The sequence below is a fragment of the Choloepus didactylus genome, chromosome 5, assembly GCF_015220235.1.
Source record: "Choloepus didactylus isolate mChoDid1 chromosome 5, mChoDid1.pri, whole genome shotgun sequence".
NCBI lineage: Eukaryota > Metazoa > Chordata > Mammalia > Pilosa > Megalonychidae > Choloepus > Choloepus didactylus.
In genome coordinates, this window is record NC_051311.1 from 141448098 (window position 1) to 141471091 (window position 22994).

Sequence of the window (22994 nt, forward strand, 5' to 3'; positions counted from 1 at the left end):
GTAAAATAGTTAATTGATGTAAAATGTGAATTTATCTCCTGACCCATAAGTCAATGATAACTATAAGAAACCTAGTCCTCCCCCACCTTCCTGACCCATTTACCTTTATCTTGGTTTCACTTACAGATGCCTTCCTTGCCAAGCAACCAGAGCCCTATTGAGAATGGATGCAGAAAGGCAAGGGATCAGAGCCACAACTTAGCATCAACCCAGAACCGTCAGCAAGAGTCTTATAAGTCTGATTCCAAGAGTATGGTGAGCACACCTTTTTCAAGCCAAGACTGGAGTGTCTTGAAAGAAAAGACCTCAACATTTGTGGTGGACAAAGAGTCTCAGCCTGATGCCATGGAGGGTCCATCAGAGCTGTTGATCCCAGATATGGCCCCTGGAAAGACCCCCACCAGTGGGGGTGGATACACAATGAAGGACAGCTACCTGCAGCACCTCCCGTCAACACCCCACATTGAATATGACGTTGTTGGAAGCACAGTCACTTCCAAATGTGACTGCCTTCTGGGCTTTATGGCAGCCCACATCACAGAAGTGAAAGAAGAGCTTCTGAGGCCTGAGGAAGCAGGGGGAGTATATGTAGAAAGCCACCACCAGGAGTCTCAAAGGTCACCTGGAAATGAATGTGCTCAAGATAAGTTCATTCATGTCGACTCTGAGGCCCCAAGAGCAGGGAAAACCAGCAAACTCAGTCCTGACATCAGCAACATCTTGCTGACACTAGAAAGTCCACCACAGCTTATCTCCAAGCACAGTGAAGTCACCTCCCATAAAGGTAACCTTATTCATACAGCTGAGGATTCCACTGCCTACCCAGATAAACCGTCGGGAGATATCCTCCAAGCAAAGCCAAGCAGTAGTGCTTTGGGTCAGATGCCATGTAGGGCAGAAGCCAAGATGGGAAACACTTCTCCAAATGCTGACTCAAACACAGGCAGCTCCAGGTCTGTGACAGTCCGGATGCCCTCCAATCTGGTGTCAGCTGCTCAGAGTGCTCCCGCCTTAGGGACTGATTCTATAGGAACATCTTTGGAATGCATTGTGTGTGACCCTATTACCCCAGCAGGACCAGGACTGGGGATGGAGGCGAGGCAGTCCAAAGACGCTTCCGTTCAGGCTTATTTATTTGAGCCCAGACCCTGGCAATGCTGTTCGGCCTTAAGTAACAAGGCCTTGAAACACAGACACCAGCCCCTCACCAAGTCTATCTCTCTAGACACAGGCTTTCCTGGTGCCCACCTGGTGGGCATCTGCCATGCCTCGCCTGTGCACTGCTGCATCTGCCGTCATCGCCATCTCCACTGCCCCGCGGAGAGGAAAAGCCCCAGCCCCACGCCCTCAGCCTGTACCCATTGCCTGTGCTCATATATTGATCATCTGGAAGCCCAGGTCATGGAGACATTGAAAGTCCTCCAGGATACTACAGTGAGAGAGCTCTGTTCCGTAAGTGTTCACCTCTGCAAAGATGGGAAAGCAGATGCATCAACAACAGACACATCAAAGATAATGTTTGCCCTTCTTTTCCAAATGCAAAATCCCAGGGTATACCTTTCAATTTTAAATCATGAGTAATATTTGTAGAATGCTTTATTGCTTATGATATAGTCTCACATATTTCTTCCTGTTTGATGCTTCCAATTATCTTGTGAAGTAAGGAAAGTAATTTCATTATCAATCCTCATTTTACAGATGGGAAAACTAAGGCCTAGAACAATAAAATAATATGTCTAAGGTTATCAACATTAATGAATCGTCCCTCATCTCCAGTTCTAAGAAGTTCACTGTCTTAAGTTCACTTAGCTGTACAATCTTGCACAAGCCATTTCATCTTTCTGGGCCTGGTTTCTGTTTTGTAAAATAGGGAGACTACTTGTGCCACCAACACAAGATTGTCTTAGGATTAAAGGAGATAAAGCCAGGAAAGCACTCTGGCACATGGAAAGCTCTGGCATGTTACTATTACTTTTTTTACTATTTTTGTTACTATTACATGATTTTTGTTACTCTTATATTTTATTATATTATAATGTTCGAGTCTTGAATCCAGAGTTTCCAACATCAAATAGAGGGACTTTTGGTCTACCTACGCTAAGCTTGTTTAAAAGTGGAGACTGGGGTGCTGAGAACTGAACGACTCCAACGTTCTTCAGCTCCTGATTTACTGACACATATTTAATGACTCTTCCTGACATCCCCTATGTGGTGATGCTCAAGGTAAGAAATGATACAGACCTTCAAAGACAGACGCTGGTTAAAAATTTAAGGCTACCAGACAGTACAGAGAGTAAAAAACCATGTGGCACAGATAATTCAGACCTACTACCTTTCAAAGGAGAATGAAGGGGAGCTATGGTTTACTGAGCATGTACTGCTTGGTGCCTGAAGGGTTACTCTCCCAGTTCTTAATTCCAAAATATTTATTGAGCACCTATGCTAGCCACTTTGTTCATATTTTTTCATTTACTCTTCATTTTCATCCAGTCCGTAAGTAGTTAGCAAGTCATAACTGTGTGCCATGCTGTCCCTCTTTTATAGATGAGGAAAACAGAACTTGGGGAGTTTAAGTAACTTTCACAACATCACACAACTACAAAGGTGTAGGTCCAGATTCAAAATCAGGTCTGGCTGACAGCAAATTCCTGGACAGTACACTCTAGGCAAAGATGCGTCCAACATTAAAATATCTAAATCTATATAATTGTTCTATAACATTAGAAAGTAATTCTTTGAAAGACAGAACAAATTACTACCCAGGTCTTTCAATGCATAGAAATCTACATAAATATAATAGCAACATTAGAAAGTGATTACATAAAAGATAAAATAATTTACCACATCATTCTTTTAAATTGAAGAATTTCTAGGCATTTGGAATATTATCAAGTAAGCCACTAATGAGGGTCAAACTAGTAAGAGAAAGCTTTTCAGTGCTGAGATCAATTCTAGGTGTAATATTGTCTGAAAGTTCATTAGTTTTACTAAGTAGGAAAAAAAGCAAAGGCTAATGTGTAGCTGGGGGGCCTTCTGGAGAATCAAAAGGCCCAGGTTCAAATCCTGGAAAACAGTAGTGGAAGGAATAGCAAAAGAATAAGCGTACAAGTAAGAGTAAGAGTAAGAATAAGAATAAGAGGGGGAGAGGGTGGTTGATATTTATCGAGGTATTTTAAATGCTCCAAGACAGTGATTCTCAATTGGCGATGATTTTGCCCCCTGGGGGAAAATTGGCAATGTTTGGTGACGTTTTTGGTTGTCATGACCGGCAGGATGAGGCTCACTTGCTACTGGCATCTAGAGGTTAGAGACCGGGAAGCTGCTAAACATCCCACCATGCACAGAACTGACTCCCACCACAAGGCTGAAAACCCTGCTCTAAGGAAATAAACATTTACTTGACCACATATTCCACATGAGAAAATGTTAAGAATGAAAGACAGCTGGAGTAGTGGACATTCTGAGAGGCTGTAGGGGAAAAAAAAATTCAACCCCAAAATTAAGTACTCGGTTGCCATGATGAAAACTAGCTTGTTATTCTAACATATGAATACATATCCTGAAAAAGGTTATTTTTCTAATTTATATTTTTAGGATACGCCTTATAAAGATATACAAATGATTTCATATTTACTTTTACATTTAAAAAAAAATCGTATAAAATTAAAACTGTGTTCAAAATTGCAGAAGAAATGGCCCAACGAGACATATACAATATCATTTTTAGTGTAAATGCTGTAGATATTTATTTCATAATGAGATAATATCTAGTTTCTGTTCATATCACCACTATTAAAAGCAGCATAAATCATTCATTGATTGTGTTGAGAAAGAAAGAAAAAACATGTTCCCCTAGACTAGGAAGCTAAAAGTCTGTTGCACCAAACTATAATTCAGATTATCTTTACAAAACACCATCACTTAATTTATCAATACTATAATCAGGTATCTAATATGGCAACAGCTGTATGTTGATACTCAATTAGACAGTCATTTATTCAGTTACATGTCTATGAGTTAAAAACAAATAAAGGTAATACAGCCTCCCATGGTACAAATAGAAAACACTTTTCTTGCTCATCTCATAACAGGATGTATATGTCCTACCTAATGAGATTATCTGACACAGTTGGGTGCCCATGACAGATCAGTGCAGACAAAGGAGACATCAGCGTCTAGAGTAGCTCGGGGATTGAAATGGTGAGCCTGACTGCAGGTGTGGAAGATGTTAAGTTCCTCAGGCAAATAAGGGCATCCAGAGAACACAGCAGCTGAACTGGTACAGCCCAGTGAAACCACGAGTATTAGACAGTATTATACACTTAGTATACAGTACTGGTGTGCCCTTATGAATCTGTAGGAGCACGGTGCTGGTGTTGAAAAACCAGGTGGACAGCTGGTTCCTGGGGAGTATATTAGCAGATGGAGATTGCAGCTTCTTGGAGGAAGGTAGACTGGTGGGTGTAAGATAGGGCCCTGGAGAACTCAGGCACAGGACATAAAACCAGAGCCAGATACAAGGTAAGGCCTGGATCTGGGGAAGTAGGGAAAGGACCACTGCTTAGAATAGGAGCTAAAGAGCAAAGCTGAGTCAGTTCAGAGATGCCAAAAGACCTGAGTGCGGGTGGGCAGAGCTCCTCCCTTTACTCCATGTAACATCAAATGAGGTCTTGGCCCTGAGTAGGTGTGTAGAGTTGGCAGCTGGAAGCAGATGTCTCTTCTGACTTGGCAATATAAGGCCATTATGCACATGGCCAACTTCAGACTTGTGTGTAAGTTTTATATGTGTAGGAGTTTGAACAAGTGTGCATTCCACCATCTCACATCTCCCAAGGCCTCACCTCATGTTACTTTAGCCTTCTCTCCTCCTGGAATTTGCAATTATACCAAAGAACAGTACTTTTATATCAAATTGATTCAGCATTACCCCTGCTGAAGCACTACCATTTAGTGTTTAACCAGGTGACAATGCATCTCTCATTATCTAGGTCCAAGGAACTAGGAACAGACACACAAAAGACACAATCAAAACACACACAGACACATAGACACACACACACACGAGCCACATGCCTGAAAAGTTAGCAAAACTAAGGAACTATACTCATCTACAGGAGGAAGCTGCTTAATAAACTAAAGCACAAACTCAAGAACAAAGATAAAAAGGCTGATACACACAGCAGACTCTTCATGAGTGAAATCTGGGTTTGCAAAGATTTAAACTATTCTGGAGAAAAATGGCTTTGTAAATTAGATGCTAGAGTTAGAAAATCTATTTAAGAGAAAATTAACTAGAAAATAGGCCTTGGACCAAGTGAAGATTATATGCAAATACCATCCCTTACCCAACAAAGGGCACTCCATGCAGATGTTGAAACTAAAAACAAGTTTAGGTCAAAACACTTGAAGACAAGGAAACACCCCCATTTCACCCCCCACATTATGCAGCAATATGTAACAGTGCAGAGAAACACTTGACTAGCTGTGAACAGTAGAGTGCCATTTTTGTGGTCTTGAGGATTACCTAAGATAAGAGTTTGTTTCTATAATTAAAATAAATTTTTCACAATGAATTTTTATGTATACTAGGTGCTTCTACTTAAAAGCTATCACTTATTGAGCACATACTATATGTCAGGCATTATAGTAGGTACCTTAAGATAGCATTAATTTAATCAGTCCTGCAAAGACCTAATGGACATTTTTATCAGAAGGTTTTAGAAACTTGTACAAGAACACACAAGTAGTGGTACAAGTAAGAATTCAACCATTTTGTTTGATTGCAAAGCTTCTCCCTATATCTCACAGATGCCCCCCTGTGGTAAGAGGTGGGAATAGCACCCCTTTAAAATGGGGTGCTAATACAGGTTCTTCAATTGTTTAGCAAGACATTTAAAAAAATTGAAAGGAAAAAAATCTTTTCATGATTTAAAAGCAAAATATTCTTTAAGATAAAATATATATGGTCTTAAAAACATTCTTTCCTTGGGAACGTCCAACAGAGCATTATGTTTATAGCAGATTATTAATAAGTGTTTAATAAGTGGAAAGAAAAAATGTTTTAATAATAGGACCTAAGAAAAAATAATATCTGGGAATTGAAGCAACTTTTTCAAAATTGATTTGTTAGGGGCAATCCCAGTTGATCCTCATGGGAATTCTTTGGAGTGGTCAGATAAAATTTCACCCATTTCTAGATAAAGTTAAGTGACTTTTTTCAGGATTTATAAGCAGTAGCTAGAAAAATTGCTTGTTCTTTTCACAATATTGTAATGTTTCAGAATAAGAGAAAGCACTTGTTATTGTGTTAATATTAATAATTAATTAATATTAATTGTCCAAAATAATTGTTTTTATTCATATCAACAAAGCATAATTTCAAAGGTATCTGATAAAACAATGAAAATGCTGATATACAGAGCACTTCCAGGTAGTTACTGTACCTGTAATATAAAATCATCATTTTCCATAGAAAATAAAATAAGAAAATACTTATACTTGCTTACACACTTGCTCTGAAAATTAGGGACTCTAAGTTGGTGATTTAGTTTTAAAAAAAACTTCAGGATCAAACTATAAAATTAAATCAATTAGCAAACTAGTTAATTTTTTAATTAAAAAATATTTTTCCAGAAAATTAAATATTGTAAACAGGATTTTTTATTATAAGAAAATTCTTCTATGATGATTATAATTTTGGTTTAAAAAAAGTATATTCATTTTTAAAAGTAATATGGGCCAATTCAAAACTGAAAGTCCATTGTTTTTCTTTAACTTTATTTATCAAAAAATAAAAAAAAAACATTTCAAACAAAACAAGGGATATTTGTTTTTCTTATTCCTTTGTTTTGTTTGAAATGTTTTTAGTTCATTGGTTTTTGGTGGTAGTGCTCTTACTGTTGAAGTTAAAGTTTATTTTAATGGACTTAGGTCAATAGAGCAGCTCTTGTATTGTATTTGGGTTGTAATCTCTTATGTTGGAAAGAAAGAGTTCAAAACCTTCTCCTTTATTTCCTTGTGTAAATTTTCCTTTATTCCAAAACAACTTGTATACCTGTTCTAGAGCTGTTTCATTGTTTCCAAATGACCAGAAGATGGCAGTGTTTCAGAATCTTTCACATCACTCTTCACCGTGAATGGGGAGAGTCAGTTACCCCCAAATCTAATCCCCCCATACCTTCCAACCACAAAGAGTTACCACAAACTAAGAAGACAAAGCATGAACCCTTATCTATAAAATATGTCCTTTGTGGTCTCTAAGATCTTTTGTAGTTTTAAGAGCCCATAATTCTAATGGCATTTCAGGCACTCTTGCCAACATCAATCAAGCTTCAAATACCCCCCTAACTGGTTCAAACTCATTCACATTGAGGCAAAAGTGATTGGAGAGTTTTATTATGCAAAGTAAGTTAGCTCTGAATAAAAAATTAGAGGATAGAGTAAAACCAAGCTCTCAAAGCAAAATGATGAGAAATGTTTCCAATGTAAAAATATTATTCTTGGGAAAGTATTTCTGTTATGACAATTGCAGTCTAAACAGCCATCAGGCTGTTAGGATCTTGACCATGGTGGCTTTGGGGAGAAAGGTAAGAAAACTGGGACTGCCTAGAAAAAGGGCTGGGATGTTTAACCTGGCTGTAAGGTTGGTCTCCAAGGAAGGAGGAAAAAGAAAAGGTTAAAAGAGGCCAGCTAGATCAGTTCTCTTTAAAGAGCTTCCAGAAGCTCCACTCCATGTTCTCCACTTCCATGTCATTGTCCATCCTGTCTGCAAGGGAGACTGGGAAATGTCGACACATTGCTGCTTCTAGGGAATCAGAATTCTTTTAATAAGGATAATGGGGAAAAAGATACTAAGAAGGAAACAAGCAGCCCCTACCATACTGAGCCAAACTCACAGGCCTAGAAAGATAGCATTAGGGTCCAAGAAGCATTCGTATCACTCACGGCAGATGGGTAGTTGTACTCTTGTTCTGGGACGTGGATCTCTTCAAAGCCTGATCCAAGAAGGATAGCTGGTAAGAATTCAGCAAATTCGTCCCTGACAAAAGGACTGAGTTTGGGGACATCAAGAATATGGCATTTAAGTCAAGAAACTAAAGCAAAAGCACAGTCATAAACAGTAAGATTTAGAGGATGACACATCAGGAGAAATGAGGCGCAAGACTAGTGTTATGGGAGGAGAGCTAAATTCTAGACTCCAACTCCAGGAGAGGATGAGATGCCTAATCTATTCTTGCCCTAGTCTGGATGGGCTCATTAGCTGGGTGGAGCTGAACCTGCACTTTCAAACCACCAGCGACTGTGGTTCAGTAGGACTAAGACTAATAAAAATATTATGAGATTTTCTTTAATCACACACATACCATCCAAAAAGATGTGTTCAATGTTACTGATATTCAGGAGGCAGTACTCAGCACCATGGTTAAATAAGATTAAGCAAGACAACTTTTCTACGCACAAAGTCCTCACTCTGGCCCTTCCCCCTGCTCTGTCCACATCCTTACATCCCTATATCACATATCCACCTAGACTGCCAATCTGTCTCTGGGATATACTACTCTTCACCCAATGTCCACCCAACAATTGCTATCCTCCTGTCCCAGCCAAGTTCTTTCTCTAGTTGCTTCAAGAAGCCAAAGGCTGGGCTCTCCCTAGTCTCTTCCCTGGCGTTGGCAGCTTGGCTTCTTTGCAAATGGGTGAGACCAAATCGGGAGGCAGGCTCCATCCACTATGGTGAGCTTTTGCAGTGAATCAGAAAGGACTTCCAGGAAAGTTATTCTCTGCCCTTCCTAATTATTCTCAGTGCACAGTACACGAGATGGAAATGATGAAGACGGTATGCCACAGTTTCCGGGAGCATTTAGAAGAAATCGAACAGCATCTTGTGAGGCAGCAGACACTCTTTTCCAGGGACATGTCAGAGGAGGAAAGGTAATCATCTAAGGGAGCTATAAAAGTAAGTACCAGCTCACACACCTGGAGCAACAAAAGGTAATCAGGTCAGGACAGATGAGCTTCAGGGAGCAGGGCTAATGAGAAATCTGCCAGCTTTTCCTTTGCTTCCATTTGCTTGTTTTTGCTTTCTCCGTGGGAGTCAGTGAGAGCCATTCACTAGATAGCAGCACTTACGCCTTCAGTCCAGGAATACGTGAGAGGTCAGAAGGGGGGCAATCAGCTGGGAGGAGGGGGATTGCCAGCAAGACATCTTTAATCACTGTGAATGGGACTCAGGCAAATGCAAATGTTGGAGGGTATTAGGAGTTTGGAAAGCTACATTATTTTCTCATAAAGAATACCTGTCCCAAAAGCAGTTGTTTGGGGCTGGGGTGGGAATAGGGATTAACTCTAAAGGGCACAAGGAATCTTACTGGGGTAATGGAAATGTTCTAATACTGGATGGTGGTGATGGCTACACGATTCAGTAAATTAATTTAAAATCATTGAATTGCACTCTTAAAACAAGTGAATTTTATGGTATGTAAATTCTACAATAGAGTTGTTAAAAAAAAAAAAAAAGAAAAGAAAGACGGTCCTAGTACCAAACCAATGCCTGCAACAGATTCAACTTGTTCTTTGAACAAATTTCAAAGGCGTGACCTACGTTGTGCGAGAGACAATTGCAGACTGCACCTGGAGATACAGTTACATTTTCTATTCTTCACCTGCAGGGAGGAGGCCTGGCAACTGCAGACTCTACGGGAGGCCCTGCGACAGCAGGTGGCGGAGCTGGAGTTTCAGTTAGGAGACCGTGCTCGGCAAATCAGAGAAGGGATTCTGTTGGTATGGAGTGATGGGGTGTGGAGTTTGTACCCTGCCACCATAGGAGGGAGAAATTAAAGAAACCTGAGTGTGCAAGTCATTCTGGTTGCTACTGTGCACCAATTCTTCATATGCTCGATCTGGAAGGCAGCTTAGAGAATGTGGGATACTCATTTTAAGTATAAAGAAACTGAAGACCAGAGAAGTACATTAGTTTGCCTAAGGCCACACAGCCAGCTGATGGTGTTCCAGGACTAGAACTGAGGTCACCAAACTCCCATGCCAATCCTTTTTCCCTGCCCCATAAATATTATTAGTCCATTTTCCAAATGAGAACAAGAAACACAGGGATGTGAGGCTTGTCTTTTGAGCTGCTAGCAAAGTCCACTCTAGGGAATTCACCATCTCATGAATGCCTCTCCCACAAGTCTGAATTAGCTGTCTGGTGAAAATATGATATATTATGGTGTGTTAGCTGTTTGGTGCAAAGAGAATATGTTGTCCAATTTTTTTTGTTCTTGTTTTCCTTTTAGCAGCTTGAGCTTATCACAGGGGAACTGCCTGAACTCTATGCCCACCTGCGTCAATATAACTGGACCGAAGGAACAAATGGCCAGACTTTATGTGCTAAAGCCCTAATGCACCCAGCCACGGCTGCCAGGGCTGCCTTTCTTCCCAACGATGGGCAGCAGGCTCCTGGCTCAGGGGTGGCCCATTTGGTTGCCTTCGCTCCACCAGCCATGGAAAGCAGAATCAGGATGTCTCCTCCATCACCAGCTCGGCCAGAGTCAGGTTCAGCCCCTTTGTCAAATCGTCTTGCTGGTGAAAAGGATAAAAACAAAAAAAAGTCTTTCTTAGATCACAGTGGACTTGATGAACTTCCTGCAGATTTAAGACAAGATTCTAGCCCTAGAAAGGAAATCTAAATTTGACCCAATAGAGCCCCTATTCCTTGAGGAAAAGGGTCTATGAACCTTTAATCAGCTGTTTTTTTAAATATTCTACTCTATGGTTAAACCTAAGCAGAGCAGAACATTTTAACGCTCATTCAATATAGAATAACTAAGCACCTATTAAGTGCCTGGCCCAGGAATTCCATGGTGGCCACATGAGACACAGTGTCTGCCCTGGAGGGACTTACAGGCTAGTGGGGGGCAGAGGAGGCGGACAGAATAGGAACAGAAATACAGTCATAATTTTAAAACTGTGAACATGCTTTGAAGGCAACAGCAGGATTTTAGGAAAGAGAACGCAGCAGGGGGTCTGATTTAGACTCGGGTTTCAGGGTGGGCCCAGTTGAGGGAGAAGGAAAGTGGATCCAGGCCTCAGAGGTACCAGACTGTCCAAAGCCTAAGGCAGCCAGCCAGCCAGAGGTACTGATGGCACACCATGATGTCCCAGGGACCCTTCCAGTGCTGGAGACAGAGCTGTGAACAAGACAGGCAAAATTTCTATTCATAAGAGTTGGGTGAAGAATGGGAGAGACAGGAGGAAAACAAAAAAAAAAAAAAACAAGAAAACTAACAGGAAACAAATCAGTAAGATAATTCCAGATATCGACCAATGTCAAGGAGAAGACAGTGTGATGGTACACTAGAGTGACATGGTGGGGAGGGTGCACTGTGTTAGCCAGGGTGGTTGAGGAAGGCCATGCAGAAGGAAAGATACCTAGGTAAGACCTGAATGCAGAGGAGGAGGAAGCCGTGTGACATTCTGGGGAAAGAACATTTAAAGCAGGAGGAATCAAAACTTTAAAGGCTCTGTGGCATAGAAAAAGCCAGCAACTCTGGGTGCAGTGGGGGATGGGGGATGGAGGGAGAGGACGTTGGAGAGGTGGGCTGGGATGACCAGAGGCTGTGGCCAGCAATGTGAGTGCCAGATTCCTTTTCCAATGGCCATGGAAAGCCACTGTGGGTTTTAAGCAAGATTGTTATGTGATCCAATTGACATTTAAAGACTTGCTTGGCTGCAGGGTGGAGCATGCACCATTGGGCAGAGCTCCCAGTTAGGAGGTTGTGGCTGTCATCCCTGAGATGAGAACCAGAGGCTTGTCAAATTGCTTCCATGCAGCTGGGGAGGCTTGAGAAGCACCCAGCCCAGTGAAACGCAGAGAGGTGTACTCAAAGGCCAAACACACAGGCAGTCTCTGAGCACTAGAGAAATTCTAAGGGCTGGGGAATACATGAAGAAAGAAATAGAAAAGCAATGGAAAAACTGAAGCCTGAAGGATGTTTGTCATTTGTATAAGAAGAGGGGCCAGCAGAGGCCACTTCTTAGAAAGGAAAAGTAAGAAGCTACTTCCTTGAAACTACCCACCACCAGACCTATCTAACAGCCCGTTTTCAGTCTCCACCCTCCTTGCTCTTTGGAAACCCTTTGGCTTCAGAGAGCCCTCCCACCCTCAGCCCCATCTGCTGTTCCATCTGTTGACTGTCGTTGGACTGTGAGCATTCCCTTTCCACCCTGGACTTTGTCTTCCTTTTCTCCTTCCATCTTCCTCCACATTCACACTCATGCCATAGCATCTTTACCCCCCAGTTTCCATCTCTCTCCAGAATTCCAGCCCAGCATTTCCTTTTCACCTGAAAGACCGTGCCCGTATGTCTTACTCAGGATCTAAAACTGATCACCTCTTTCTCCTGACACTCCTCCTGTCAAGGGCACTGTGGTTCTCCTTCCCATGCAGACTAAGAACCATGAATTTGCATTGTCCCCCTCATTCTCCCTTCATCCTGTTCCCTCAGATTCAGTCAATAATCGTATGTCATTGCCAAGACGATTGCCAACACTTTTGTTCCCAGAAAGGCTTTCAGAACCAGTTACCTGATGAGGGCACAACTGAGAAGCCTCCTAACTGCCTCCAGCTCTTTCTCTCTGAGCTACACTGGCCTCTGCCAAATCAGGCACCACGTGGGTCATATTTCCCTGACCTAGGGTGAACCCCCAGGGAGTCCTTTTAGGCTATCCCAGGGAATTAAAGAAAAATTACAGAAATACTTCCCAGAACAATCTTGCACCAGAAAAGCTCTGTGCCCTGGAATTATCATTCCCCTCTCCTCCCCTCCTACTGCCTCATTTCCCTTTGCCACATCCCTATTTTGGCTCCTAGATTCTAGCTCAGGTTCCAGGCCCACCTTGGCTCCTGATGTATTGTATTTGCTTTTGATTCCCTTTCTAAATTCTTTCTTAAACTCTGCCTGGATCACACTTTGACCACCAGTTCTCTGATGTAGACACTGAGCCTACCTGTGTTTTCTGCCTTGCTCCTTCTTGCATCAGCTATTGAATGAAGAGGAACACCTGGCTGTGGAGCCACCCCCATAACCTGGGGGCCAGCTGCTTTGCAAGCCTCCTCTCCATTCTGCCCTATTATGAAACTTAAACCCTATTCCCCTAAACCATCTGACGCTTCCCCGTTCCCTCTCCTTTGATAATACACATGAAATATCTCTCCAATAAGTTCCATGTCAGATCCCATCCCTTGCAGAGGCATTCTTTGATGATCCCTGGTCAAAGGGATCCCTATTTTTATTATTATTATTATTTTTTGGAACTCATATAGCAATTTTCACCCTTACTACGACATTTATAACTTACTGCCTTGTGTTTCCATTATTTGTATAGGTCCTATCTTCTTCAATATTTTTAAAGCTACTTAAGGGCTGTGTTAACAGCCTCTACCATTGTGTTTAAGAGTGAGACTATCTGGATCAAAGCACAGGCTCCCACCTTTACTGTGTGTGCACTTAAGCACTTATTGTCTTTACTCCAAGTTTCTTCCTCTGTAAAACAGGAATAAGAAAAATAACACAGGGTTGCTGTGCAGAATAAATCATGTGCAGTATTTAACCCAGTGCCCATCACTCAGCAACTGCTCAATGAATGTTGGCTATTATGAGTGTTCCTACCAGATCAATAAATACAAGCTTTTATTATTTTCTTCCTTCTGTTGGAAAGTACTCATAATGTTAGTAAATTCTTGATGAAAAAATGAGATGGGAACAAGCTTGGCAGTCTAAGGATACAGTGAAGGGAAGGGTCAACTAGGGCTGAGACACCATTTTGGGCTATAGAATGAGCTAGGTTTGGATAAATAACAGGGCTTGTTCATGGATGGCTTTGACAATTAAGCAGATTTCAGATAAGGTACAGAAGGAAAAGGGCAAAAGGTAGCATTTAGAATCCCCAAGGATCTCCAGTCAAAGGTATTTCCTGGTTTATTCTCTCAACTCTCCAACAAAGAGCACAAAAGAAGAACCAAGAGACAAGATGGCGGCATAGAGAGGAGTGGAAGCTAAGTAGTCCCCCTGGAACAACTACAAAAAACCAGAAACAACTAGTAAATAATCCAGAATAATTGCGGGGGGACAAATGAGACCATCCACTCATCATACACCAACCTGAACTGGGAGGAATGCCCAAGATCACAGCATAAAATCTGTAAGTAAAACCTGTGGATCCAAGTCGTGAGACCCCCTCCCCCATAGCCCGAGCTGCAAAGCCTTGTGGTGCCAGAGAGAAGCTCTCCCCCAGCAAGCAAATATAGCTCAGCTGAGCTCCAACTGGGGTTTTAAGTAGCGAGCGTGAACTGCTCACTACAGGTACGCAGCCCCAAAAAACAGACAGAGGCTTTGGGTGACGACTGACCTTGGAGAGCCAGAGGGTCACCTTGGACTGGGTCTAAAGGGGACTATCTGTTTCTTTTTCGGCTCAGTGGACAAAGCCCCAGTCATTTTCAGTTACCAGGGCTGTGACTCGGAGAAGGGTGGAGACAGCACAAGCAGAGAGCCAGACCACTGAAATGCTAATGACCTTCACCTGGGGTATCTGTCTTCTCTAGGAGGAAAGGGGTGGGACCCTTTCCATTCAGAACCAGACCCCAGAACCTGGGGGAACACGGCCATACCTCCTCACACAAGTCAAGAATTATAGGCTAACAGGCATCACCTGCTGGGCAGAAAAGCACAGTGACCTGAGGCATCAAAGTGGAGCAATTTTCTAAGACATACCCGCAGGGAAACCAGATACTGAATATTTCTTCCCTCTGGGCCCTGAACCTGTTCTGGTCTGGGAAAACCTGATTTGGACAACCAAGGAAACCATGCCTAGACAACAGAAAATTACAACCTACACTAACAAAAACAAAGTTATGACCCAGTCAAAGGAACAAACATACACTTCAACTGAGATACAGGAATTTAAACAACTAATGCTAAATCAATTCAAAAAGTTTAAAGATATTGCAAAAGAGATAGAGGCTGTAAAGGAAGCACTGGGCATGTATACGGCAGAAATCAAAAGTTCAAAAAAACAACTAGTAGAATCTATGGAAATGAAAGGCACAACACAAGAGATGAAAGACACAATGGAAACATACAACAGCAGATCTCAAGAGGCAGAAGAAAACACTCAGGAACTGGAGAACAAAACACCTGAAAGCCTACACACAAAGGAGCAGATGGAGAAAAGAATGAAAAAATATGAGCAACGTCTCCGGGAACTCAAGGATGAAACAAAGTACAATAATGTAAGTATCATTGGTGTCCCAGAAGGAGAAAAGAAGGGAAAGGGGGCAGAAGCAATAATAGAGGAAATAATTAATGAAAATTTCCCATCTCTTATGAAAGACATAAAATTACAGATCCAAGAAGCGCAGCGTACTCCAAACAGAACAGATATGAATAGGCCTATGCCAAGACACTTAATAATCAGATCATCAGATGTCAAAGACAGAGAGAGAATCCTGAAAGCAGCAAGAGAAAAACGATCCATTACATACAAAGGAAGCTTAATAAGACTATGTGCGGATCTCTCAGCAGAAACCATGGAGGCAAGAAGGAAGTGGTGTGATATATTTAAGATACTGAAAGAGAAAAACCGCCAACCAAGAATCCTGTATCCAGCAAAGCTGTCCTTCAAATATGAGGGAGAGCTCAAAATATTTTCTGATAAACAGACAATGAGAGACTTTGTGAACAAGACACCTGCCCTACAGGAAATACTAAAGGGAGCACTACAGGGTGATAGAAGACAGGAGTGCGTGGTTTGGAACACAATTTTGGGAAATGGTAGCACAACAATGTAAGTACACTGAACAAAGGTAACTATGAGTACGGTTGAGAGAGGAAGGTGGAGAGCATGTGAGACACCACAAGAAAGGAGGAAAGATAAAGACTGGGACTGTGTAACTTGGTGAAATCTAGAGTATTCAACAATTATGATAAAATGTACAAATATGTTCTTTTATGAGGGAGAACAAGCAAATGTCAACCTTGCAAGGTGTTAAAAGTGGGGAGGCATTGTGGGAGGGATGCAGTCAGCATGGACTGGAGACTGTGACTAATAGAATCGTGTTGTGCTTCCTTTGATGTAGCAAGGGTGATGTGCCAGGGTGGATGCGGATGAGAGGGGGGGATGGGTGAGGCGTGTTGGACACTTGACATTGGTGATATTGTCTGATTCTTTATTCTACTTTGATTTAAGATTGTTTTTCCTTTTGCTGCTTCCTAGCTGTCATTTTTTTTTCCTCTTTCTTTTGCCTCTCTGCCTTCTTTGACTCTCCCTCCTGCCTTGTGGGGGAAATGTAGATGCCCTTGTATAGATAGTGGTGAAGGTGGTGAACACATAGATGTATGACCATGCAGAGAACCATCGATTATTTACTTGGGATGGAATGTATGGTGAGTGAACGGGACCATATTAAAAAAAAAAAATAGGTTGATGACAAAACCTCGAGGGCGGTGTACTCGGTGAGATGGGCTGGACACATGAGGACAATTATTGCAGGGTCTCACCGATTGGAACTAATTGTAATATGTAAACTCATAGACATGAGGTGTAGGGTGCCAGGATATAGGACGGGGCTTAAGGATGGGGAGTGGTTGCTTAGTGTGAGTGAGGTGTTCAATTGGGATGAACTTGGATGTTTGGAGATGAACGGGGGTGTTGGTAGCAAGATGTGAGAATAACTAACAGTGCCCAGTGGTGTGTGGGTGAGGTGGATGGGGGCGAGCTCAGAGTCATGTGTGTCACCAGAGGGAAAGTTGGAGATCAAAGGATGGGAGTGTGTAAGACTGAATCCTATGGTGGGCAATGTCCATGACCAACTGTACAGATGCTGGAGATCGCTTCCATGGACCAGAACAAATGTGTGACAATGCAATTAGAAGTTGATGGTAGAGGGGCATGTAGGGAAGAACTATATACCTATTACAAACTATATACTACAGTTAGTGGTATTTCAACATTTTTTCATAAACAGTAACAAATGTACTACACCAATACTACGAGTCAACAATTGAGGGGGTTGGTTAGGGATAGGGGAGGATTAGAGTTTCCTTTTCTTTTTTTCTTTTTTCATCTTTCACTTTATTTCTTGTCTGGAGTAATGAAAAGTTTCTAAAAATTGAACAAAAATTAAGTATGATGGATGCACAGCTGTATGAGGGTACCCAGGGGCAAGTGATTGTATACTTTGGATCTTTGGATAATTGTATGGTATCTGAACAATCTCAGTAAAAATGGAAAAAAAAAAAAAAAAAGAAGAAGAAGAACCAAGATACAGAGAGGCTGGTCCATACTACTCAGAATCTTTGGTGTCTTCAGTCCATGGTGAACTGATTGCCAATGCTATTTCCAAATATCACTGTTTCTAGTTCATGCCCTTTTTTTAATGGCTGTGAGAACCCTGCAGGCCCAGCCCCACCTAATGATCTGTGGATTAACTGTTAGTCTAACCCAGTGGTTCTCAATCCTGGCTGCACTTTAGACTCACTGGAGAGTTTTAAAAATAATGATACCAAGGCCCCACACAAATGAATTAAATAAAACCAGGGGTGGGGTCCAGGTATAGACAAATTTTAAAACCTCCCCCAGGTGATTCTGATGTTCAGGTAGAGTTGAAAATGATTGTTCCAGATGAAGAGGCTAACTTACAACTCTATTTTTCCTGTATTTTATTCTAAGAACTCTCTTTAATTTCTCTTCTTTTTTCCAGCTAAAGAAGTCTTTCAAGAATTCATTTGGTAGTGACAATCACTGAATGACAAATTGGGAAGACAAGAGAAAGAAAAAAATGACGTGGACTTTCTTTTTTGTTTTTACAGTTTTGACTTCTTCCTTACTTAGCTGTCCCAATTTTTCATCTTTATTCACAGAAGAATGAAACAGATGACTTTGCTGTTGGAAAACCTTGGTATCTGATTTTCCTTTCCTCCCAAAGGGTCTATTCCAAATTTGACAAGCTCAATTAAATATACATATTTGATTAGGTAGGTCAGGGTAAAGGTTATTTTTTTTCTCAAGGCTAACATCTCCATCACTTGCAGAGTATGTATGTATAAAATAGCCAATTACAAAAATTTTGGAAATATGAATAGGCTTTCAAATGTATCTAGATGTTTCACTGTGAGGATACAGCTGAAGCATTCTAGGAAGTTGGGCAAGTAAACAAGTCTCCTTTACAGTGGAAACATTAAAAGATGAGAAACTGGGTGACTGGGTATTTTGAATATTATTTATAGCACATGAGGATATGAAGCAAATCTCTCAAGGACTGAATCTAAAGCAAGCACTCAGATAAACGAAGTTATCTTTTAATGCCCCCTATATTTTTTTCTGCCACCTTTTTCATAAATACATTTCATAAAATTATGCATATATCATAATATGTTCTACTCCGACTCAACCTAAAACTTCATAAATCATTATGCATATGGACAAAATGTCAAAGCATTTTCTGCAGTTACCCTGCAAAACAAATATCTCCCACCTAGGCCTTCAGGCATTCCTAGCTGGCCTGTGCTTTTATTTCAATGTGACGCACAATGCCCATGCCAAACACATGGCAATCTCCTGCCCTCAAAAGCAGGTGCACAGCAAAGCTATTCATTAGACTTGGAACCCCCCCCTCCAAGAACCTAGTTTTAGCCTAAATAAGATTACATTTTTGAGCTCAGACTTCTTTTTTACCAGAGTTGCTTCCACACAAAATAAGTGGAAATGAAGATTTGGTGGTTATTACTTCATGTGATCAAACTGGATAAAATGACTGACAGTGCAAGTCGCCATTTGCTTGTGCAGAAATAGAAGTCTTTTGCAGGTGACCAATTTTACCTCATGTGAGCCTCACAACACCAAGGGAAGTATTCCCCATTTGAACAGTGAACAAGCTAAGATATGGACAGATTGGCCTACACAGACACACACCGAGTCTGCAGTTTATTATAACAAGAGGCATTTGAGCCCTGGGGCTAAGAAGGGATTGATTCTACTACTTACTATTTACGTGGCCTTAGATAAACTAGTCAATTTCCCTAGGCCTCAGTGTCATAATCTGTAAATTGACACAGTCAGTGCATATGTAACCCTTTGGAACAAACCTGGGACATGTAGGGCTCTGTAAATGATAGTATTAATGATAACTAGGATGATGACTATAATGAGTAGATGGCATTTACTGAATGTCTACCTACATTTAAGGTCCTGGGCAAAGCACTTTATGTTTATTATCACTTATCTTTACAACAATCTTGAGAGGTAGGAAATAATCTACAAACACACACACACACACACACACACACACACACACACGAGTTTAAAGAGACTGTAAATTGTCTGTCATCCAGCAACTAGTAAGTGCTTGAGTTCACTCTCTGATTTCCTGTTTTGCTAAAACAGTGGCTGTTATTATGTCTTTGCCAAGCCCTGGGCTTATGTGGAGACCACTTATGGGCCCATATCAACCAGAGTAGCCTTGCTTCTACTGGCATTAAACAACAGACTTTAGCAGAGATCTTATTTCAAGGAAAATGTCTCATTGCTATAGAAAAGTTGACAAGTAGTGCATTGGGTTAATCTCATTTGGCTCTGGCAGCTGGATATGGTTTTGAATTGCTTCTCTACATGGAGATGACTTCCACCAATGGGAAACCTCCCAATCTACCACCCTGGTAACTCTTAGCTTGCTACCATTTGCCTTACCACCATGCTTGTAAGAGTAACGTCAAGATTACAAGGGGTGACAGTGTGATTGTGAAGACCTTGTGGATCACACCCCCTTTATCTAGTGTATGGATGAGTAGAAAAATGGGGATAAAAACTAAAGGACAAATAGGGCGGGATGGGGAGATTGTTTGGGTGTTCTTTTTTCACTTTTTTTTTTTATTCTTGTTCTGGTTCTTTCTGATGTAAGGAAAATGTTCAGAGATAGATTGTGGTGATGAACGCATAACTATGTTATCATACTGTGGACAGTGGATTGTATACCATGGATGATTGTATGGTGTGTGAATGTATTTCAATAAAACTGAATAAAAAAAAAAAAAAGAGTAACGTCAAGAGTCCCTTTGCAGTCCCTGAATGATTATCTAGGGTTCTTATTGCTCTATCATCAAGTCCCAAGATCCTGCATTCTCTTTCCTCTTATACATGGACGATATTCAGGAAAATTCAGACATATATTTGAAAACAGAGGAGAAAATGGCAGCAAATATTTGCGGCTAAGTCAACATAGCAAACCCTTGGTTTATGAAACCAACTCAGGGCTGGAGTAATTTCATTTAAATGAAAACGAAGAAAGACATAAAATCAAACTACCTCATATTTATCAAATTTAGAAATCAGCAAGTGAACAATTTGATCTCTTCAACCTTAATGGACAGGGTCCTTAACGTGTATTAATTTCATTCAACCCAGGTTCCATTTTAGTATACAAACACAAAAATTTTGAACACAGAAGACTGATTTGAGAGACAATACCTGGAAACTCAAGTCAGAATTTCGTTGGTTTTGGTTATGAATGAATGAAGACCCAGTTTGCAAGATGGAGATAAAATGATAAAACCTTGAACCTTGAAGTTTGCCCTGAATCACAACATTTGCACAGGCCATGTAGATCTGTGCAAGGAAATTAACAGAAAAATACTCCCCTGAAAAGTGTCTCATTAGATCTTGTTTCTTTAACAGTTATTCCCTAACATGGATTTTTGTCTGCAGAGCTAGCATTTTTTTTTTTTTTCCGAAAGGAAATCATTCTCTTAAAGAGGGGAAAAAATCAAAACACTATCTAATGACATGAGAATCTAGTCTATCGTACCTGTTTTTTCTTTGGTGAGAAAGTAATCAGTTTCTGTGGTGTAACACAAGTCAAAAAATAAGACTTTTGTGAAGAGGTTAAAGGATAAAATAGTTTCCCCTTGAGAAGAAAAAGTCGCATAGTGTTTCCATGTGGGATGGTGGGCTGCATATCTGATTTAAAACTGTAATTTGAACAATAAAATGAGACTTAATTTGCAAGGATTTTAAATTACTAAGGAAAGATGTCAAATTGTGTTTCTTGAAAATAGGAAGTCAACAGAAGCCGAAGTATGAATGACCTCTTTCTCTAACCCAAACTCAGCCTCTAACAGTCCAATCAGGAAAACATCAACAGACTTAAAGATTGGTATGGGATGCTTCTTCTATGAATCTGCCCCAGTTAAGGAAAGAAAAAAAATCCTCCACATTAAAAATGACTTGAAATCTCAAGAATCAAATTGAAGAATTTTGCTGTTTAGATACTTCATGAACTAAACGCCATCCAGTGCTGGCAATCCCCTCTAACAAGCAAAGAACACACTTCTCTGATTCACCAGCAAAATAGAAGTGAAAGAAAACATTTCCTAAACACACCTACACTTTCTTCATTCCCAATGTCAATTAATAATTGCTTATTTACTAATCACAATGTACCAGAGTCACAGGACATCTATATTTTTCTTTTTTATAACTCAAATAATTTGGGAGGGATATTTTATAATTTTGTAATTTATAAGATTTAATAAATATAATAGATGTGCAGCATTTTCTCTCCCAAAATTCAAGTATTTATATATTTTTTAAAATGTTACATGTATCTAGTTCATATGGTCTATATTTTTATATGGATATAGACAGGCATTTGTAAAATGAATTGCTTTTTAACAATTCCTATGAGCAAAATAAAGGTATTTACCTCTATATTGTATTACCCACCGACATATTTTTCCTGAACTGCTGCAAACAGTGAATGAGCACTTTGCCAGTGGTGCACTGGAGGGGTAGATTTCCTGCACCGTTCAGCACTATGACTCTCATTCCTGCCCAGTTCCACCCCTTGTTTTCTCTCTTACATGAGCCCCACATTCCACCAACTCCTCTGCCTTCTCTTCTGCCCACAGTGAAGACTCCAGAGCCAGGTAGCTCAAGGGATGTACTAGGATATTTGTCCAATGTGTGTATGCTTCTGTATTTTGTTTTAGAAAACAACTCCCTGCTAGCTATTTAATCCAAATAAATGTAAAGCCAAGAGTTATACGTTTCCTTTCTATGAAAACTCTTGATTAAAATAGGGATCTTTTTGAAATCTAGAAAAGTAAGAAGTTTTCTTTCTTGTAGTTGCCTGATATGTTCTTTTAAGAGTTGCAGGTTGCAAAAATACCTTCTGTGCCCTTGTGCAAAACATTAAAGTTATTTGGCATTATAGCAGAAACTTGCAACTCTATCTTTTTCACTTTTGTATATTTTACTTCTGAAAATGGGGCCTTGCTTGTGGTCACTTCTCTATAAATGTTTATTGGAATAAATTAAATGGCTTTCTTTTGTATAAAAAAATGATTTGGGATTTCTCTTCTTTTATATTCAAACTGAAGTATATTCATACACATATCTATGTAAAGGCATAGTCCACTACATCTTGTAACATTCCCTTTATATAAAGACCCACAATAGAAATTTCTCTAAAATAATTACCAAGAAAGGCTAGAGTATTTCAGAGCAATTGATTTATTATTTTTGAAAATTAGTTGTGTCCCTCCCCATTTCTTTTGTTTAGTTGGTTTATTTGGTTTGATTAGGGAAATCAGAGACTATTTTGCTGTCCATTTCTAGTAACTGGGCATAAAAATTAGAATAAAATGTTTGAACAATGATAACTTCTGACTTTATCTTATTTTCCAATCCTTATCTTCCCATTCTTTTAATTTCCTAATCTTTTTGTATCATGGTATATTTAATGTTCCTTTTGGTAAAACATCTCAAATCTCTTGGACTAGATATTACATCAATCAATAAACGTATGCGTATTAGTTCAAATATGAATATACATATGTGGAGAAAAATAACCAGCAGTAATACCTAGCAGAAAATCAATCAAGATGTGTGTGTGTGTGTGTGTGTGTGTGTGTGTGTGTGTGTTTGTGTGTGTGTGTTTGGTTTTA

General features: G+C 40.3%; 1 protein-coding gene across 6 annotated transcripts in view; it reads left to right on the forward strand.

Moving 5' to 3' along the window:
* The window catches only part of ITPRID1 (ITPR interacting domain containing 1), a 155475-nt gene extending 135601 nt beyond the window's left edge, over window positions 1-19874 (forward strand). For 3 of the 6 annotated variants that reach the window (XM_037837014.1, XM_037837016.1, XM_037837013.1), the window contains exons 11-14: window positions 127-1452; window positions 8804-8931; window positions 9669-9780; window positions 10293-11544. In XM_037837014.1, coding sequence (XP_037692942.1) covers window positions 127-1452; window positions 8804-8931; window positions 9669-9780; window positions 10293-10685 — 1959 coding nt within the window. In that variant the 3' untranslated portion in view covers window positions 10686-11544. Of the gene's footprint in view, window positions 1-126; window positions 1453-8803; window positions 8932-9668; window positions 9781-10292; window positions 11545-17755 lie in introns of those variants that run through there. The other 3 variants (XM_037837018.1, XM_037837019.1, XM_037837017.1) reach the window with 3 other exon arrangements.
* Window positions 19875-22994: the final 3120 nt, after the last annotated feature.